The 18,711-nt window shown below is 55.3% G+C and overlaps 1 protein-coding gene across 1 annotated transcript; it reads right to left on the bottom strand.

The window, feature by feature from the left end:
- Positions 1 to 405: 405 nt before the first annotated feature.
- kis (chromodomain helicase DNA binding protein kismet) lies at positions 406 to 17,819 on the bottom strand. Its single transcript, XM_029111696.1, has 19 exons — positions 16,556 to 17,819; positions 16,344 to 16,460; positions 15,363 to 16,148; positions 14,834 to 15,234; positions 14,437 to 14,632; positions 14,067 to 14,284; positions 12,317 to 13,956; positions 11,656 to 11,866; positions 11,126 to 11,551; positions 9,955 to 11,039; positions 7,846 to 9,745; positions 6,964 to 7,794; positions 6,673 to 6,863; positions 6,270 to 6,564; positions 5,229 to 6,095; positions 4,187 to 5,119; positions 2,721 to 4,144; positions 2,261 to 2,619; positions 406 to 2,108 (listed from the first exon to the last, which is right to left on the bottom strand). The coding sequence occupies exons 1-19, from the start codon at positions 17,817 to 17,819 to the stop codon at positions 406 to 408; spliced, it is 14,847 nt and encodes a 4,948-aa protein (XP_028967529.1).
- Positions 17,820 to 18,711: the final 892 nt, after the last annotated feature.

The following is an 18,711-nucleotide window of genomic DNA, read 5'->3' as shown; positions in this document are numbered from 1 at the left end:
TGTACAAGACAGAAAGAGAAGAACATGGTCACCGGAAAACAAACCAAGCCTCGTCTGATATTCTGACACGCGTCGTGCTTGCCCGCTCTAGGGATGCGTCTAATCGCGAGTTTTCAACCTATCAGTCTACTGTTGGGCTGCTGACCTGCGCTCTGAGCGCACTTATCGGGTCTTCCGGATTGTGGTTCTCGTTCGGAGAGCTTGAAAGTTGGACAGAATTCGTTTTTCCTAGTCTTCCGATGGTATCGGACCTCAGTTTCGCTCGAACTGTTTTCCTTCAGCGACGTCGGCGGAGAAGGCATAGCTGTCAGTTTCTTTCGACTCTTCCTCTACACGTCTCGCCAGTCGTCATACTCTCCTCGTTCAATTATTCTCTGTTCCGGCTTGCTGTGGCTCTCCCAGCGTTCAAGACGCAGCTGGTGTCTTCTCCTTGTCACTCGACCTCTGGCTAGAGTCCTTCGAATCTCTGTTGGTCGAAGATTCGTCACCGTCCTCGCCTTCCTCCTTGTCTCTCGGAGGCGGCTGGGGCACGGGGGTGGCGGACTTACTGGAGCTCGGACTCGGAGCAGCGGACGATTTTGTTGAACCGACGCTACGCGCGGGAGACACTTGCCTCTTGGAAACACTGTCGGAGCGTTTTTTCGAAGAAGATTTCTCTTTCTCCTGCCCGTTCACCGTCTGGTTGGCGAGAGACGCGAAGCTCGACGAGGGCAATCCGGATCCTCCGGGTTGGAGTAGGTTTGACGGGAGGCCCGAACCCGACAACCCAGTCAGTCCTGTGAGACCTGAGAAGCCAGGGATGCCTAGGGGATAGCCGGCAAGCAACCCTGCCGACGGATACAGGAAGGGGAACGAAGCCATCGAATTCAGAGACGAAGCGGACGATGACGACGCAGACGAGGCGCCCTTCTTCGATTTGTCCGATCCTCCCGAGGATTTTTTGTTAATTTTGTCCGCGGCTTGCATTGCCTGCGAGGCGTTCGCAGCCGCGGCAAGGGCTGCCGCCGCATCGAATTGGCTCATCCCGGGCAACATCGACGAGGTTGAGGACGCGCTCGAGGTCGGCGTCCCCAAGCCGGGAATCGGGAACAGGGGATTGCCCAAGCCCATCCACGGCAAGAACAGAGGATTGTTCGCCGCGGCAGCGGCAGCAGCTGCGGCGGCTGCGTTGGCTTTACTGCTACTGCTGCTTGCCATACTTCCGCCGCCACCACTATTACCGCCGGCACCAGACGTGCTGCTGTTCGAATGTTTGCTGCCTTGAGACTGACTCACTGAGGTGGACGAGGTAGTCTTTGAAGACGCTGAACTGGTTTGGGCCATGAGATATTTAAGATCTGGTAGACCTGCGAGAGGGTTCATTCCACCGAGACCGGCTAAACCTGAACCGGGCATGAGGCCGGCAGCGGCGGCCATGAACGCCGCCGTCTTCGGATCCGAAGCGAGGCTGCCGGTGGGGTCTAGGCCTCCTAGAAGACTGGCGGCTGCTGCTGCGCACGATCCTTTGGAATCTTTTTTGTTGAGCGCGGCGAGGAGACTCGCCGTCTTCGGGTCCATTTGGAGGAGGTTTGAAACCGCTTTCGGATCCTGACTCTGGAGGCTGGCGAACAATGCGGCCGTTTTAGAATCGCTCAACGAGTTAGAGAGGTTCTGCCTGCTGGAACTGCTTGAACTTCTCGCTTTCGACTTGCTACTCTGTTGGGCGGCCGACGCTGCTGCCATCGAACCGAGGCTGGCCAATGAATCGGCTGCGCTGGCACCTGCCAACGCCGCTGCGGAAGACGAAGTTCGGCCGTGCAGACCGACCGAATTCATTCGCTCGTTTATCAATTGATGCCACCTGGGCTCCACTTCGAACATCGGATTCCTTTCCAGCCATTCTGGCAGATGTTTGAGAGGTGGCGCTTTACTGCCGGTGATCTTTTTACCGGTGAGCTTGTTGACGACGGACACGTTTTCTTCGCCAGTCAATTTGGCTGGGTCTAGCTTCGACGGATCGATGCTGCTGGACCGACTGCTTGATCCTGAGCTTGACGGGGATGACTGAAGACTGCTCGATGATTTCTGACTCAACTGACTTGCTGAACTATTGCTCATTCCTGACAGTCCTGAGAGGGGGAGGGAGAGAAATCGTTAGCGACTCGTCGGCTTCTGGAACTCGCCACCAGGAATCGATCGATTGCAAGTCGATCGGGGGGCATCTCCGGAAGGGACGATTATTATCGTTCGGTTGGCCGTCCAAATATTCAAATACACTTACCTGCAAGAAGATCCATGGACGGATTTCCGCCGGCCATGGCCGCTGCCATCGCGAGTGCCAAAGCCTGTTGGTCTGACTTCGACGAAGCTCTCGAAGCTCCGGAGCTGAGGGCAGCCGCCATGATCTCGGGGTGGGCCTCAAGCATCTTCTTGAAATCGGCGCTGGACGCCATGCCGCTACTTGAACCGAGCTTGGATTTCGACTCTTTACTAGTTGATGGGCCTGGACTCGAAAATAGCGAGGCCGCGTTAGAAGCGCCGCCCGCCATAGACGATGGCAACATTCCCAGCAGCGATGATAGAGCAAGACTTGGGTTCTTCGAAGAACTTGCACCTGCGACAAGAGGGAGAAATTCATCGACGGTTCCATGGAACACTACGATTTCCGAGGATTATTTCCCGGGGTATAATTCATGGTGGAGTCTTAAGGAGAGTATTCGTAATTCCGCCTATACAGACCTTTGTTCGCTGCGGCGAGCTGTGCCTGTGCCATTGCCATCTTAGCTAAAATATTATCCGCGCTTGCCGGAAGTTGGCTTTTGCTGCTGCTGGCTTGATGTGCAGCTGTCGGTTTGAGCGCGTTGTCCTGCACCTGCTGTGCAGTTTTGTCGGAACTCTTAGAGCCCTGATGAGCCGCCGGAGGAGTGCTGGACATTGCTGACATACTCGATGCGAGGCTATTCAGGCTACTGCCACTGTGCTTCTGATGGGCTTTCGGAGCAAGCAACGATAGAGGGGGCTCGGAGAGCGACTGAGACAGCAGGCCCTCGTCGGACGAAGGCGGCTGCTGGACTCCGTCCCCATCTCCAGAACCCCCGCCAGACTGTTTAAGCTTTTTGGCTTGCAAGTTGAGCGCCAACGCGTCAATTCGGAAGCCGCCTTTCTTTGAGGAGCCCGAGCCACTTCGACCACTGGTGCCGCCCCGGGCTCCGGCCGCCGCCTGTTTGTCTGTCGGGTCTGCCGATGATGACTTGTCCTTCACGGGATTCGCGGAACTCAGGTCAAGAATGGCTGCCGAGCCTCCTTCGGAAGCAGATGATCGTTCCTTCTTCTCCTGAGACGACTCGGATTCCACCGAAGACTCGACAGACGCGGGACGTTGCTGTTGTTGCGCTTGTTGCTGATCCTTGTTGGCAGCTGATTTCTGGAGGCTGCTCAGATCGAGCATATCGGTCGAGCCGCTCTGACTGCTACGGTGAGATTGGTGCGCCGGCGGCGGGGTATCGTTGGATAATTTGTCCTTCGATTCGCTCTTCGCCGACTGATCCTTGCCACCACCCCCACCGCTGCTGCTGTTGGTCGACGGATTGTTGAGTGCGGAAGCCGATGATGAGCCGTGAGCGTTGCTTGAGCCGCCCGAGGATAACGCGCTCAACGCTGAGCTCGAAGCGAGACCTCCCGCCAGCGAGGGTAAGCCAACCTTGGCCATTTCTGCCAATGCCTCGGATGAAGGGGTCGGAAGCGAAAGAAGTTGTTGGAGTTGCTTCAGCTGGTTACCCTGTTGAGCGAACGAGGCCGATAGCATGGCCCGGAGTTGCGCCGTGCGCTCGTCCTCCTTGTCCCTTCCGCTCCTTCCTCTCCTTCCAAGCTTCATTCCTGTCGGATTCGACAGCATGCTCATGGCTGCGCTGAGAGCCGCCATGCTCGCGGCATTCATACCGGCGTTGCCGAAACCGGTCATCATTTCAAGACCTTTGAGGTTGAGGCCCAGCGACGAATGACTATCCAACCGATGTGAACTCGACGATTGTTGCGAAGCTTGTTGCGCGGCCTGCTGTGCAGCTTGCTGCTGCTGCTGTTGTTGTTGCTGTGCAGCTTGTTGTTGAGCGGCCTGTTGCTGAGCAGCTTGTTGCTGCTGGGCTGCCTGCTGTTGTTGTTGGGCTGCCTGCTGTTGTTGTTGGACGGCAGCGGCGGCGGCTGCCGCGGCAGCTTGTTGCTGGCGCTGTTCTTCCTCGAGTTTCTCGGGATCCACGAGAAGAATTCCCGCGACTTGCTCGGGCCATTGACCGTGCTCGGCCGCATGCACGACCAACTCGAGTCGCTTGCGCATCAGTTTGTCGTTCGGCCATAGAGAAGGCTGCTTGGCTACGAGCTTCGCTACACCTTGCGCGTCCAGAGCATCGATCGCTGCGATCTCTTGGGGGGTGAGAATGCTACTCGAAGATTCGGGCTCAGATTCTGGTGTTCCGTTCTGTGAGAGCTTCTCTCGCTTGGCATCGCTGGCTTCTTCCTTCGCTACGGGCTTCTCTTCGTCTTTCGATGGCTTCTGTTCGTCCCGATCGTCTCGCTTTCGTTTGCTCGATTTACGAGTGTCGATCGGATCTGATTTGGCTTTGCTGCCGGTGCTGTCGTTGAGATCCTCGTCGGTGTTCGAGGATTTCTCCTCGTCCTTCTGTGGACTTTGTTTCTCCGTTTCCTCGGCATCCGAGATGGCTGCGGCGTCTGTCGTTGCTGTGGTTTCCGATGAGGCGGTGGCGGCGGTGACGGCGGTGGTCGTGGTCGTCGCCTTGCTTGTGGTCGTGGTGTCTTTATCGTTGTCTGCCTTCTCAATGTCATCAATGTCCTCTTCCTTGATCTTCCGATCTTTTTCGTCCTCCTCTTCAACAGGCTCTTTCGTCTCTTCGGTCTTCTCCTTCTCAATGTCTACGTCCATCGCCTGGTCATCGAGTCCGATTTCAGGCGATTTCGGTGAATCTTTCGTTGCAACATTGTCTTCTGCTTGCTTTTCGACCTGTTGCTTGCTCGATGATTGATCTTCTGATTCGTCTTTCATCTCTACGTCATCCTGAGAGTTGTTGCTCGTCGATTCTTCAACGTTGTCCGCTTTCGCGTCTGATGTTGTCGCCTGATCTTTCTCCTCCTGCAATTTTCGAAAAGAACGCGGATGCTTCAGATGGACCCCGTAGAGCAAACTGCCAAAACCCATGTGTATACGACCTGCGAGGAAATCGAAACTTCTTCCTACTCACCGACTCGTCCAAAGGTTCAGTGCTGTCGGACTTGGGAGATTCGTCTCTCTGAGACGCCGGCGCGGCTGTCGACGCGGGTGTGGTTTCGGTAGCAGTAGATCCAGCTGTTTCTGTCTGGTCTTCTCCGTTGGCCTTGACCTCTGTGGCATCGTCGGATGGATTGTTTTCTTCTTTGATGTTTTCGGTTTCCATCGATTCTACGGCTTCCTGGTCAGCCTCCTTGGGGCTGCTTTCGGTTTCGGTGTTGTTCTTCTGCAAAGACTCCTTGACGTCTTCCTTCAATTCTTCGCCGTCTGCGTTCTCGCTGCAGCTGCTGCTGCTATTGTTGTTGCTACAGCTGCTACTGGCGGTCTTGCTCTTGTCCTTGCTTCCGTCCGGAGCCGTATTCTCATCATGCTTTTGTTCTTTCGCTTCCGATGGAGGATTCTCCTTCCGGGAAGACTTGTTCGAAGTGGCTTGATTGTTCCTACCGCTCTTGTTGAGTAGGGCCGCGTTCTTCAGATGTTCTTTGAGCGTGTTCAGATAGCTCACGGTCGTGTCGCACATCATTGCGTAGTCGAGATGTGCGAGGCCATAACGTTTTGCGATGACGATCAGCTCGGCGTCGTGACGTCCACACACCCACCACTCAGGGAGCTCCGGGTCGGGTTCGCATCTCGTGCGCAACCTTTCCTTGAGAGCTGCGATGCTCAATGGGGTGGGCGTCAGTTTTTCGCGGATCTTACGGAGGAACTCAACCCGATGGTAAATGTTGGACGCTCGTTGTTCGGACATCGCCTCGACCGAATGAACGGCAGCGGCTTGTTCTTCCTCTGTTGTCGTCTTGGCTCGAGGATTCATGCAACGCTTGAGCATGCACATGAAAGCCTGAGAGAGAATGAGAGAGCTCAGTAAGTTGCGCCAGGGATCGGCAGACATCAGTTCGAAGCTCCGAGTTTATCCCCGAGACGACGAGACATATCCCGCTCGAATCCCTAATGATCTCGACGACTTCCGGCTCTTATAGATTAAGGTCACAATTTGGGGGCTTGTCGTTCTCACCATGTAATAGAGCGTCAGCTGGATGTCGCTCTTCTTGTCCAGCTTGCCGATGCCGGCGACCCGTCTGAAGGCCTCCCAGCGGAACTCCTCTTTTTCCGGATCGTAATCTACCCCGTACACCGAGAGGGTTCGGATGAACTCTGACTCTTCCCTTCGCGACCACCTCGGAGCTTGTCCGGTGGCTGCAGCCACCAGGGCTCCCGTGAACAATGCTTGTTTCGAGGTGAGCATGGGACGTCCGAGCATATTTGTTGAGCTCGTTCTGGAGTCAAACCTATCCGAACGCCGGTCTCGCTGGAAAATTGGAGAGAACTCGATCAAGACCGGTGTTCAGCGATGCTCGACGAGACGAGAGATCTCGGAAACCGGATCGATCAAGGGATTCCGTAAGGATCAAAGTGTTCTTACCATTTTATTAGTGTTTTGCAGTTCGAGGAGTTCTCTTCGTTTGTGCTCTCGCTGATAGGCCGTCACAAGTCGACGCACACGCTGGTTGAGGTCATTGGTACTGGGAAGGACTTTCGTGGGACCTTCCTCTTGAGTTTTCTCTTCGTCCACCTCTGGCTCAGCGGGTGTCTCGGCCGGCGCATCGTCCTGATAAATGGAAATGAAATCACACGAGTTAGGAAAAATAACGGGAAATCTGAATAGACTATGACGGCATGCGTTGAGCTGAGACCTTGACGACACGAACCTCTTTCTTGATTTCGACAGTTTCCTCGTCGTCATCGGCTGCGGGTGTTGCAGCAGTCGGCGTCGTCGTACCGGCGGTGGTCGACGCCGCGGTCGCTTCCTTGGATTTTTCCTCATCGTCTTTGAGATCATCATCGTCGTTTTTACGTTTCTTGGCCTTCTTCTTGTCCTTGAGAGAATCCGAACCCTCCTGGCTGTTGTCCTGAGTATCGCCCTCGTCTTCGAGATCGTCGAAATTGCCGAGTTTCGTATTGTTGTTCTTCTCGGCTCCGGAAGGCGCGCAGATGCAATTGAACACGAGCTCGGGATCTTGTCTAACTTGAGCGTATCGTTCGTAGCCGTGTTTGAACACTCCGACGAGAAGATGTTTATCGCACTGTTCCGTCCACCACGGGGCAGGGGGATCACCGTCGGGATTGGGCACTGTTATCATACTCGAGTCGATTTCTTCATGGCTGACGCTATTGCCGCTGAGAATTTTCTGTGCGAGGGGCTCCCCGAGGATATGGTTTTGTAGGTAGTAAAGCATCCGGATCCGGAGCAGCACCTTGTTTGCGTGCCGGTGGAGGTGCTTGCGATAGACTTCATCGTTGATCAGGTTCTCTGTGTCGAATTCTTCGCTTCGAGCCCAATCTCTCACCCTATCGCCCTCCTCCTGGTCTAGGGTGTCCTTTGCGGCCGATTCTTCGGCCATTTCGAGCCCGTTAAGACCCCTCTTGGACTTCTTGCCCCGGTGTACAGGGCCCGAGAGTCCAGAGTGATTCCTCATTCGTCTCGATGGCGGTCTGCCGCGTTTGCTCGGCGCCTCGACTCCTGGGTGTGCGTGCACATTCTGTGATTGTTGTTGCTGAGGCGGCTGTTGTGTTTGCTGCTGCTGCTGTACGGAATTCGGTGGTTCGATGAGGTCCCAAATGAATGCCTTGATTTTATCGTCGCCCTTGTAACACTGTACGCAAAACAGCAAGATAACGCGGGCTATGTGCTCCACTTGGGCCGGATTCACGGGCCGTCTCCAAGTGCTCAGGGCAATGCATTCGGACCATCTCTGCCAGCCGTAGGTGAGAAGTCCTTTCTCTACGTTCGAACACTCCGACCGGGTCCAGTTGCCAGGGGAGATCTCGCAGAGATATTCGTCGTCTTCGGCTTCGCCGAAGTGACTTCGACGGCCTTTGCCGCCTCGACGGTTCCGGCCCCCACCGTCGCCGTCGTCGTCCGAATCGATGTCGCTCAGCTCTCCCGCGACAGGTTCGTTGGCACCGAAGCGCTTCACCTGCGTTCGACGCCGCGGTTCCTGGAGTATCAATCGTTCTTCCTCGCCTTTGTTCAGCGTATCGACGTCGAGGTTGGCTTTCTTCGCCCATTTCTCCCAGAAGTTCGGATCGTCTACGTCGATGTCCGATCGACTGTTGCTGACCGCGAATGACGCTTTCGAGAATGTGCTGCCCTTGCCCTCCGACTCGATGGTGATCGTGGTCGCTCGTCTCGAGAGGATCTGATCGATGTCCTCCTCACAGAATTTGTCCCCCGCGTTGTCGTCGTCCATGATGGCTCCGTAGGCTCCCTTTTTCAGGAGTTCTTCGATTTCCTGCTTCGACATTTGACCGCCGCTGCCGCTGGTTCCCTCTTTCTGGATGCTCTGCAACACCGCTTTGTCGAGGCCTAGTTTGAGACTAGCCTTGTCGAACATCTCTCGCTCGTACGTGTTACGACAGATGAGTCGGTAGATTTTCACCATTTTCTGCTGTCCGATCCTATGGCAACGAGCCTGAGCTTGTAGGTCGTTTTGGGGGTTCCAATCGGAGTCGAATATAATGCAGGTGTCGGCCGCCGTCAGATTGATACCGAGACCGCCGGCTCGGGTGCATAGCAGAAACACGAACCGGTCGGAGTCGGGCTTACAGAATCTGTCGATGGCGGCTTGACGCATATTGCCCCGAACTCGTCCGTCGAGCCGTTCGTACGGATACTTCCGGTGGATCAGATAGTCTTCGAGAATGTCCAGACAGCGGACCATCTGCGAGAAGATGAGCACGCGATGTCCGCCCTCCTTGAGTCTTGGGAGGAGTTTGTCGCAGAGCACTAGTTTGCCAGAGGCTTGTACCAGCGCCTGCAAGGCGTAGTCGACTGAGCCGCTGAGGCGGGCTTCCTGGAGGATTTGTTCCTCTGCGCCGGCGATCAGATACGGGTGGATACAACATTTGCGGAGCTCCATCATTGTGTTCATGAGTGATGGCACGCTTTGGGAGCCTTTGCAAAGGAACGTGAAATTCTTCTCCAAAATGGCACGGTAGTATTTCTTCTGAACGTTAGTCAGTTCGACCTCGATGATGGTTTCTTCTTTGGGCGCAAGCGACTTCTCGACGTCTTCTTTCAGTCGTCTCAGCATCATCGGCTTGAGTACGGCTTTGAGCTTGTCTACTTGGCCTTCTGTTTTCAGATCACCGAACTCGGCGAGGAATTCCTCGGGACTGTGGAATCGGTCCGGTTCGAGGAAATTGAGCAAAGAGAATAATTCCTCAACAGAATTTTGGAGAGGCGTTCCCGACAGCAGTACGATATGGTCGAACTTGAGAACACGGAGGCCCTCGATCAGTTTGCAGTTCCGGTTCTTCAACCGATGGGCCTCGTCGATGATACAGGCGCGCCACGGAAGGTTGGAAAGCTCTTGGCAATCCGATAGAATCACCTCGAATGTTGTTATGAGCACTTGGAACTTCTGCACCTCCGTGATGCGTTTTCCCTCTTCATCTTTGTAGAACATCTCGTATTCCTGGATCATGTTCCTGCAACGACGTGGAAACGACCTTAAGCGAGTTGACCTCCGAATGGCATAATAGTCATGAGAAACATTCAACCAGGGACGGCAGTCGAAATGAAAGAAATACCATCAGGTAGAAAATTCGATCAGGAAGAGTGAGGGAACACTTGATGAGGGAAGAGGGTCAGTCTAGTGGAGATCCGACCTCAAGACGGAAAGAGAAAAAACACTAACCTCGAAGCACTGGACCCATGATAGGTGATGACGTTGAGTTCGGTCCAGGTCTCGAATTCTCGCTGCCAATTTCCGATGGTCGAAAGAGGCGCGATGATCATGAACGGGCCCCGAATGCCATATTTGACAATTTCGTTCACGAACGACAGCGACTGAATCGTCTTCCCCAGACCCATCTCATCAGCGAGAATGCAGTTCTGGTGATTGTACCAGCAGAATGTGAGCCACGAAACTCCTTCCAACTGATATTCGCGGAGAGTATTCCCATTTCTATATACAGCTGATTCGTCGATCTGTCGCCATTCGTTGGGCTTTGGCCGTTTCTTGATCTTCCACTGATCCTTTGGAGGTGGGTTTCGGAACTTCCAGAAGTGTTCGACCTTGCTCAGGTCGGGCAAATCGTCTTCAACTTCCCAAGTAGCTTCTTCGTAGGGGAGTGCCCGCCACTTGACGAGGTAGTACTTGACGAGTTTCATATCGGGATTATCCTCGTTTCTGATCGAAGTCTCGCCGCCAGGAGCCGCGTCGGCTCCGGAATCTTGTTTCTCTGACGATGATTTCTCTTTGTCGTTGCTGTTGCTATTTTCGTCATCGAGGTCGTCCTTCCTCGCTGTGCCGTCCTCGCTTCCGCCTTCAATGATGTCCATTTTGCTCTCCTCATCACTGTCCTTGATCCTATCGGCAACTTCTCCCTCGACTTTTTCTCCAACTTCGCCGCAAGACGCAGGATCTTTCCCCGCGGTGTCTTGGCTCTTGGATTCATCTACATCCATTTCCTCCTCGTCTTTGCGGTCTTGGACCTCATCGACTGGACTCGCATCTTGGACTTTGTCGTCATCCTCGACCTTTTCCAGCTCATCGTCACATTTTTCCTCTTTCTTGATAGGTTTTTCTTCCTCGGTTGCTTTGCCTCCGTCATTTGTCGGATCTCCCTCCTCGACCTCCTTGGATTTCGTGTCCTTTTCAATGTCCGCTCCCTGTTCGGTTTCCGGTTTGGCTTTTGGAGATTTCTCAGCGCTTGGATTCGACTCAATTCTGTCGTCAGTTGAGATCGCAGCGGACCCGATGTTGTTCTTATCGTCCTTCTGCAAACGGACAAAACGTAAGGAACGATCTGATATTCTCGAGGTACTCACGTCAGCCGCCTCGAGTTGATTGATGGAGAACTCACCTTCTTGAGTTGGTCTTTGTGTACCCAGTGCTCGGTAACGTCGAGGATTCGGTCAACCTCTGTGTAGTCGGGATTGAAAGCCTCGTCTTCGAGAAAGTCCATGATGTTCGAGCTCATGTCCTTCTTTTGTCGGAAGCGGCGGATTTTCGCCGAAACGCGCTTGTCACCCAACTCAAGTTCCTCGGCGGTCTTCCAGTCGCAGTGAATGTAGCTCTGATGTTTGTACTTCACATAGAACTCCTCGACCTCGATGGTCTCAAAGTCAACTTCTGTCTTAATATCTACAGCATCCTCTTTATTTTCGAGATTCTTCGGCACCTTGCGAGTGCTCATTCGGGAAGCAAGGATCTTATCAACCACCATTTGATCCTCGGGCGCTGTCTGCACAACGACTTCGACGTTGCTTTCGACCTTCTCCGTCTTGGCCTGCGGAGAGTCAAAGAACGGTGAGTCGGCAGCCGGATCATGAGCGAGGCGGACAAGACTCGGTCGCCGGGGGAATCCGCGGGAAACCTATGAACGATACGTACCGGCATGAGGAATTCTTCGTCATCCAATTCGAGATCGTTCTCAACGTATTTCTTCCGTTGTCGGTTAGTGTTCCGACCGGATCGTCTTTTGTTGGAATCATCCTCGTCTTCAGGAGGGGCTTGTGCCCGTGGAAGATCGTCTCCGCTGTCCGTCTCACTGCCTTTCTTCTTTCTCTTCTTTGCAGATATTTTCAAGCTGAGCTTTGGCAGTCTGAAATCGGGGGAAAACGAGAGAAATAAGCACACGCATCTTTTAGACACTTTTGGTCAACCGGCTCCGCTGCTGTTGCCACCACCGTCGTCGCCGCCTGAGTAGCATCAGCGACGACAACAACAACAACAACGGTAGCGTCGGCGACGACGAAGACGAAAATCTTCGTTATTTTCGAATGGGCCTCGGGTCAGCCAGAGTTCAATGGCCTCGGCGTGGCACGGCGACGCTGGGCGGTCATTGTGTTGTTGTTGATTGCTACTTAGATTGAAAGGAAGGTTCTGGGCTACGATTCGCGGTGCGGGTTTTCTGACTAGTCACAAGAGCTCTGTCTGGCTGACTAGCTCACCAGTCGAACGAGTGAGTGAGTGCCTGACTGACTGACTCGGTCGTCCGATGCCCGAGAATATTCAGAGAAATATTCTTCAAAATCCCAAACGCGATACTCACTTTTGCTTCTTTTGGTTTTTCTCGAACAAAGCTTGAGCGGCCGCCTTCAGCTTTGATTCCTTGAGATTGGCGGTGATCGCTTCAGCAGAAACGGGTTCCGGTTTATCCTCCTTGGGCTTTTTCTCCTTTTCGCCAGACGACTTCGACGGAGTAGTTACAGCAGCTGCTGCTGTCGCGGCAGCTGCCGACGCCGCACCGATTGCTGTGCTGGCATCGATTTCCGCCAAGTCGGCCGTCAACGGATCAACGTCCTTCGGATCTACAGGTGGAATAGGGCCTTGACTTCCATCGGTGGTAGCGGTGATTTTCGATTTCGAAGTTGCGGCTCCAACTGCCGCCCCCGTCAAATCCGTAGAATCACTGAGAAGCGCTGGCTGACTCGAACCCGTTGAGTCCCCAGCAGTCCCAGTTGGTGCCCCCGTGCTCGAATTGGGGACCGCCGAAGCTTCCGTTGCCTGGGGGCCTTTGCGGCCACGTGGCTTCTTTTGCTTGGCAGGGGCCGTGGGGTCCTGACCGTCCCCCGGTTGGGCTGGCCCCTTGGGCGTCCGCGGCTTCCTCGGCTTTTTCGCCGGGGCGACGCCCTCCTCCGGCGAAATGCCCCCGCCGTTTCCCGACAGCCCTTGTGAGTGAGCGTTGGGATAACCAGGCGGGTATTGGCCTCCTCCTGGGGGGTACTGTATGTTACCGCCCCCCGGTCCAGGGCCAAACTCATAAGGGTTTGACTGGCTTTGCGGATCCCCTCCGAACGGGCCACTCTCCCCACCGAACTGGGGTGGTCCCTGAGATTGTCCCAAAGGGTACGGTGGCTGTTCGGAAGACTCTTGATTTTTGCGCTTTTTACCCTTCTTTTTCTCGGGTTGAACAACGTCTGAGACGGAATGACCCTGTTGTGAGGGTTGCTGCTGCGATGTCGCGAGCGGTGCTTGGGTCGGGGTTTGCGGCTGAGCCGTCTGCAGAGATGCTTGATGAGGTGCCTGCTGACTCCATGAAGGAACTTGACCCTGGGAGGATGGTCCACTCCCGTAGGACATCTGGTATGGATCATAGGCAGATTGAGGTGCCTGCGGTCCGCCCCAGGACGACGCGGATTGCGGTCCGGCGCCCTGGGTGGATTGGCCCCAGGGCGATCCCTGGCTCCCACCGTATGAGCCCATTGATGATTGTTGGGAATGAGACTGTTGGGCCGTCGGACCTTGAGGACCTCCGAGCTGCGGAGACTGCGCGGCTGGGGGCACTCCACTACTACCCATTGACATTGCACCTGGTTGTTGATGGAGACCCATCGAAGGAACCTCTTTCTCAGCCTCGTGTTGCGCTTGGCTCACTGAAGACTGAGTCGGAGGATCCGGAATGGGAGTGTGTTGTCCGTTCTCATCCGAGGGCTTGACTTCTTCACCACCTCTGACTTCTTCCGGTATCCCTAGCGACCCCGAGGACGCAAGCGGAGGCTCATCCAAGACCGGCGGTGGACCCGAGACCGTCGGATCTGAAGTAGGGAACTTGTTCGACTCCTGAGATTGTTGGACCCTGCTCTGCGAAGACGAGGTGGAAGTCGGTTGGTCCAGGTTGAGATTCTGCGAGTCGCTATCCGACTTCACTGAAGCCTCTCCACCCTCGTGATCAGGCTTCACTGGACCCCGCTGCAAGCAAGAGGAACGCTCGTGAGTAACGGAGAGCTGGAGTGGCTATAGTTCACGACCCTCGAAGATCAGAACTCGGTGGAATCACACGATAGATCACCCGAACTCACTAAAAAATCCGGAGGTTTCGGTTGTAGGAGGCGAGCCCCTAAAGGGTCATTATCTGCGGGCATGAGGTCAGGCTTTTTGAGGTCCGATTGATTCTGGCCAAGAACAAGGCCAGCATTACTTGGATCGTTTTTCTGTTCCATCTGAGATAGTGATTGTTGATTATCACTGCCCGACAAATGGCCCATCATAGCACCAGTAGATTGATTGGAACCATCACCTATGAACGAAAAATCAGATTTGAGTTCCAAGAATGCGGCTTCGACCTAATAGTTGGATGCACTCCCACGAGGGAGCCGATTGTCAGCCAATTGTCATGGCTATCGGGATTCGCATTGTTTCCTTGCAAAAAAAACATCGTGTATCACTCACCACCATACATAGAGTGCTGCGAGGAACCTCCAGACATTGGTCCCCCTTGCGGAGTGTAAGGTCCAGCTTGCTGTTGCTGCTGTGTTTGTTGCTGTTGCTGCTGCTGCTGCTGTTGTTGTTGCTGCTGCTGCTGTTGTTGCTGCTGCTGCTGCTGCTGCTGCTGCTGTTGTTGTTGTTGTTGCTGCTGCTGCTGCTGCTGGGAATGACTCGACTGAGCGTGGCTCGGCCCCATCGATGCCTGGCTCTGTGGTTGTTGGGTCATTCTCTCCTGTGCCCCGTACATTTGACTCAGGGGGTCCAACTGTTGTTGGTGTCCCATAGCCGCTTGCTGTTGACTAAGCTGTTGTTGCTGCTGCAATTGCGGGCTTGACTGTGACAAAGTTGACTGCATGCTCGCTGCATGTTGTTGCTGCTGCTGATGACTCATCTGCTGCCCGGTCATTTGTTGATGCTGTTGTTGTTGTTGCTGACTCATCTGCTGCGCCAACAATTGCTGTTGCTGGCTGCTGTCCATTTGCTGTGCCATCAACGCGGGATGGATCTGCTGGCCGTACATCGGGTTCTGGCCGGCAGCCATCGCTTGCCGCATCTGTTCTGGATAAGCTTGCGACGGAAGATAACCTTGAGGGTATTGCGGATGACCTGCCATCGGACCTCCGGTAGGACCGCCAGGACCTGGTCCCATGGCACCGTAGGGGCCCTGTTGCTGCGCCTGTTGCTGTTGCTGCTGTTGTTGCAGTTGCATCATCTGCATCTGGCGCTGCTGAGCTGCCGCTCCCCGGCCCCGTCCTGTGCCAGCTGGAAAAGGATCAGCGATTTAGATCGAGTAGCGACGGCCACGCTCCGATCGTGCTGATAACGCATTCGGGATTCTCTAGAGACTTTTTTCGGAGCGGGGAAAAGAGGCCAGGGTCTTGGACACTTACGTTCTTTCTTCTTGCGTCCCCGTCCTCTCGATCCGCGTCCTCTGGTCGGAGCAGGAGGTTGTTCGCCTGCGGTCATCAAATCATCCGGCGTCATCATGTAGGGATCGTTCGTCGGTGGTACTTGCGGCCCTCCCGGATAACCGTGGGGTACGAGTCCGCCCTGAGCGGCGGCCAACTGACTCGCCCGCTGGTATTCGTCGACCATCATGCCAGAAGCCGAACCGGCGGAACCGGCTCCACCACCGCCCCCGCCACCGGTAGACCGCTGTCCCTGTCCCATATAGCCACTCTGTTGAGAGTGAGCTCCTGCCTGTGGATGCATCTGTGCATTTTGCAGCTGCAATTGCTGTTGAGCTTGGCTTCCATAAGGCGGTAGAGACTCGTCTTTAGGGCCTTGTGGTGGCGGTTGAGCACCCATGGCTCCAGGGTAGCCGCCGTACGATGCGCGCGGATCCCCTGTCGAGAAACCTTGCTGGCCGGGCGCGCAATACGCCTGCAGCTGACGCAGTTTATCGTTGAGCTCTGCGATCTTCGTCACAGTATGCGTCGTCTGAGTCAAAGAGTAGAGGTGCTGCAACTGTTGCTGGTATTGCTCGTACGCGTGCTGCGTACTCGCTGGCGGACCGCCATACTCCGAGGGTCTCCCCGCGCTGCCAGGTGGACCTCGTTGACCGTACGGATCTGTGGGATCATATTCCATTTGGCCAGGCGGTCGTCGAGATGACAGCCCTGCTGGTTGGCCGTAGCCTTGCGGGTATTGCGATGACGATCCGTAACCAGGGTAACCTGAAGAGATCGAGTTTCACTTGAGTCTCCATCCGATTTCCGAGCTCGCCGATCACGATCGAACACATCGTCAAGATAAACAGACAGCCAGACAGGCAGACGGACGAACGGACAGACAACCGCGTCGATCTTTCGGAGCCCCTGACTGCCCTGGAGCGTAATCATCCAAGATCACTAGAAGAGGAAGGAACTTACCACTCTGAGGGTGGCCTGTAGGTGGTTGGCCCTGTGCATAGTAGGCCATCTGGCTTGACGAGGGTCCCTGATTCCCGACAACGCTCGACGACGCCGATTGTTGGGCGGATGAAGCCCCTGTGGATTGAACATGCGGTCAGAACCCCTGGATGAAATGCGAAATTGCCGAGCTCCGAACGAAGTTTTAGCATGGAATTGAGTTAGGTACTCACGTTTTGTCGAAGACGTGGTGGAAGACCCACCCATATGCGGCATCACCATCTGCTCCAGTTGCTGCAGTGAACTCGATCCCGACGAGGGTCCACCGGGTTGATTGCTAGGCACCGGTGCACCGGCCGCTTGGCTCGCTGGAGACATGCTTGCATTACTGCCCCCTTGGGCGGGACTCGACATTTGGGAAGGACTCGGACAGTAACCCTGAGATTGGGATACCCCCTGTGAGCTCGGCATCGGTGATGCGGAGCTAGCCGGGGGCGTAGGAGTAGGTCGTCTGTGGGGAGACGGAAAACCTCGCGAGTACGAAGGTGAGGGAGACGGCGTCGTCGGGTTGCCCGGCGTCCCCGGCTGCGTCGACGGCGTGAGGGGACCACCAGGTGTACCCGGATTGGCGGGAGTGCTTGAACTACCCAGAGGTGTACCGGGCGCCGTGCTGAACGACGGTGATGACGACGGATCGAGAGCCGCGCTCATCTGATTCATCGAAGCCGAGGAGTTCGCCATAGTTGAGCTTTGGCTGCTTGAGTACTGGCTGTACGGCGAGTACGGCGCTCGCTGATCCGTCGGCGTCCGAGACGGTGAAGGATAGCTTTGTTGTGCTCGGCTCGTGGGCCTCTGGGGGGTCGCACTCATAGGTGCCATAGGATTCGGATATACGCCCATCGACCTAGAGTGACCACCCTGGCTTTGACTTGGTTGGGCTCCTGCGGCTTGCGCAGATACGAAGCCTCCTTGAGCTGTCTGGCCGTAACCAGAGGGGTACCCTCCGCTGCCGGCTCCTCTTTGGCCCGGCTGCGCCATCTGACCATATCCTTCAGGATAGCCTCGCTGACTTGCCGTGGTGGGGTAGCCCGTGGCGTAACCTTGCCCTGTGGCGGTTCTCCCCCAAGGATCTCTGTGGTAGTTGGGATAGCCTGCTTGCGACGCTTGACTTGGATGTCCAGGATAGCCTTGTCCTTGGTAGCCTTGAGGAACCGACTGCTGCCCGAAGTCGGAACCCGCTGACTGAGGATAGCCAGGGTACATCTGCTGCTGCTGTTGCTGCTGCTGCTGCTGGCTCTTCTGTTGATCCATGGACTGGCTTTGGCCTCCACCGTAAGCGCCCTGACCCGCCATTTGGGACATGGCAGCCTGGCCATAGCCGGCCTGAGCCCCCATTTGGGACATCATCTGCTCCATAGATCCATCCATTTGTCCTGCGGTCGGCTGGCCGTATTGACCGTCAGCACCAGGACCCATGGACATTTGATAGTCCGCCATGTCGTGGTGGTGGTCCTGCTCGGACCGAACGGACTATGCGTCGGTTAAGAACAACGATTTCCCTGCTCTGATCTGTAGAACATCTTTGCGTTCTCACTGTCCGGCGGATGGAATCGCTCCGACCGGTTGGGTTCTCTTATATTATTTCTCTGTTCCTTCCGACGACGACTGCAATATACTATGTACAACAACCGCGCCGTCCATCAACTCAACGAGGGGGTTGTTCGCGTCTGTGTACAACAATAGACGTCTTGGCCGTCCCGCGTTCTCCTTCCAATTATAATCGGCGACCGAGTACAGCTCTGAAATGAACAGAAAACAGGAACTTCAGTGTTTCTCCAACGATGACATAACCTGTCCGAACCGGAACCTAGAGCTGGGAAGGTATCCGCAGTCTTCGAATTCTATACCCTGTCGTCTCTACCAATCGACTCTAGCTCCTATGGGTGTCGGAGGACGGACACGATGAAGCTGTGGGTTTCGCGGAGCAGAATGCTCACAGCACCAGCCGCCACCATAACAAAAAAAAGATGCCCGAGTCGCACGTTTTTCTGTCAGCCAACGCGGCACCACCTTGGTGAACCCTGGCTTCGAGGCACGCTTCCAGTCGATTTATCCGCAAGTCGCCCCCCTGGAGGGTCGCCGCTCAGTCCGTGCACTCCAAGTAGTGCATTGAATCTTTCTAGGATTTCCGCGAGAGGAGTCCAGCCCCGCTGAGCTCCGCGAGCTCCAATCCAGAGGCGGTCAGAGGTTTCCGCTCGACACAGACAAAGGCTCCCAAGAACCGAAGTGCAGTTGTGACGGGAGCGATCGATTACGAACTCTCAACGATTATCTGCGATGCTGCAAGACTGCGGGAACGAAGCGTCTCGAGATCGGGGGATCATCGCGC

The sequence above is a fragment of the Galendromus occidentalis genome, unplaced genomic scaffold (genome assembly GCF_000255335.2).
Source record: "Galendromus occidentalis unplaced genomic scaffold, Mocc_1.1 scf7180000077460, whole genome shotgun sequence".
Classification (NCBI taxonomy): Eukaryota; Metazoa; Arthropoda; class Arachnida; order Mesostigmata; family Phytoseiidae; genus Galendromus; species Galendromus occidentalis.
Note: the sequence above shows the minus strand (reverse complement) of the source record. Positions and strands in the feature narration are given on the sequence as shown.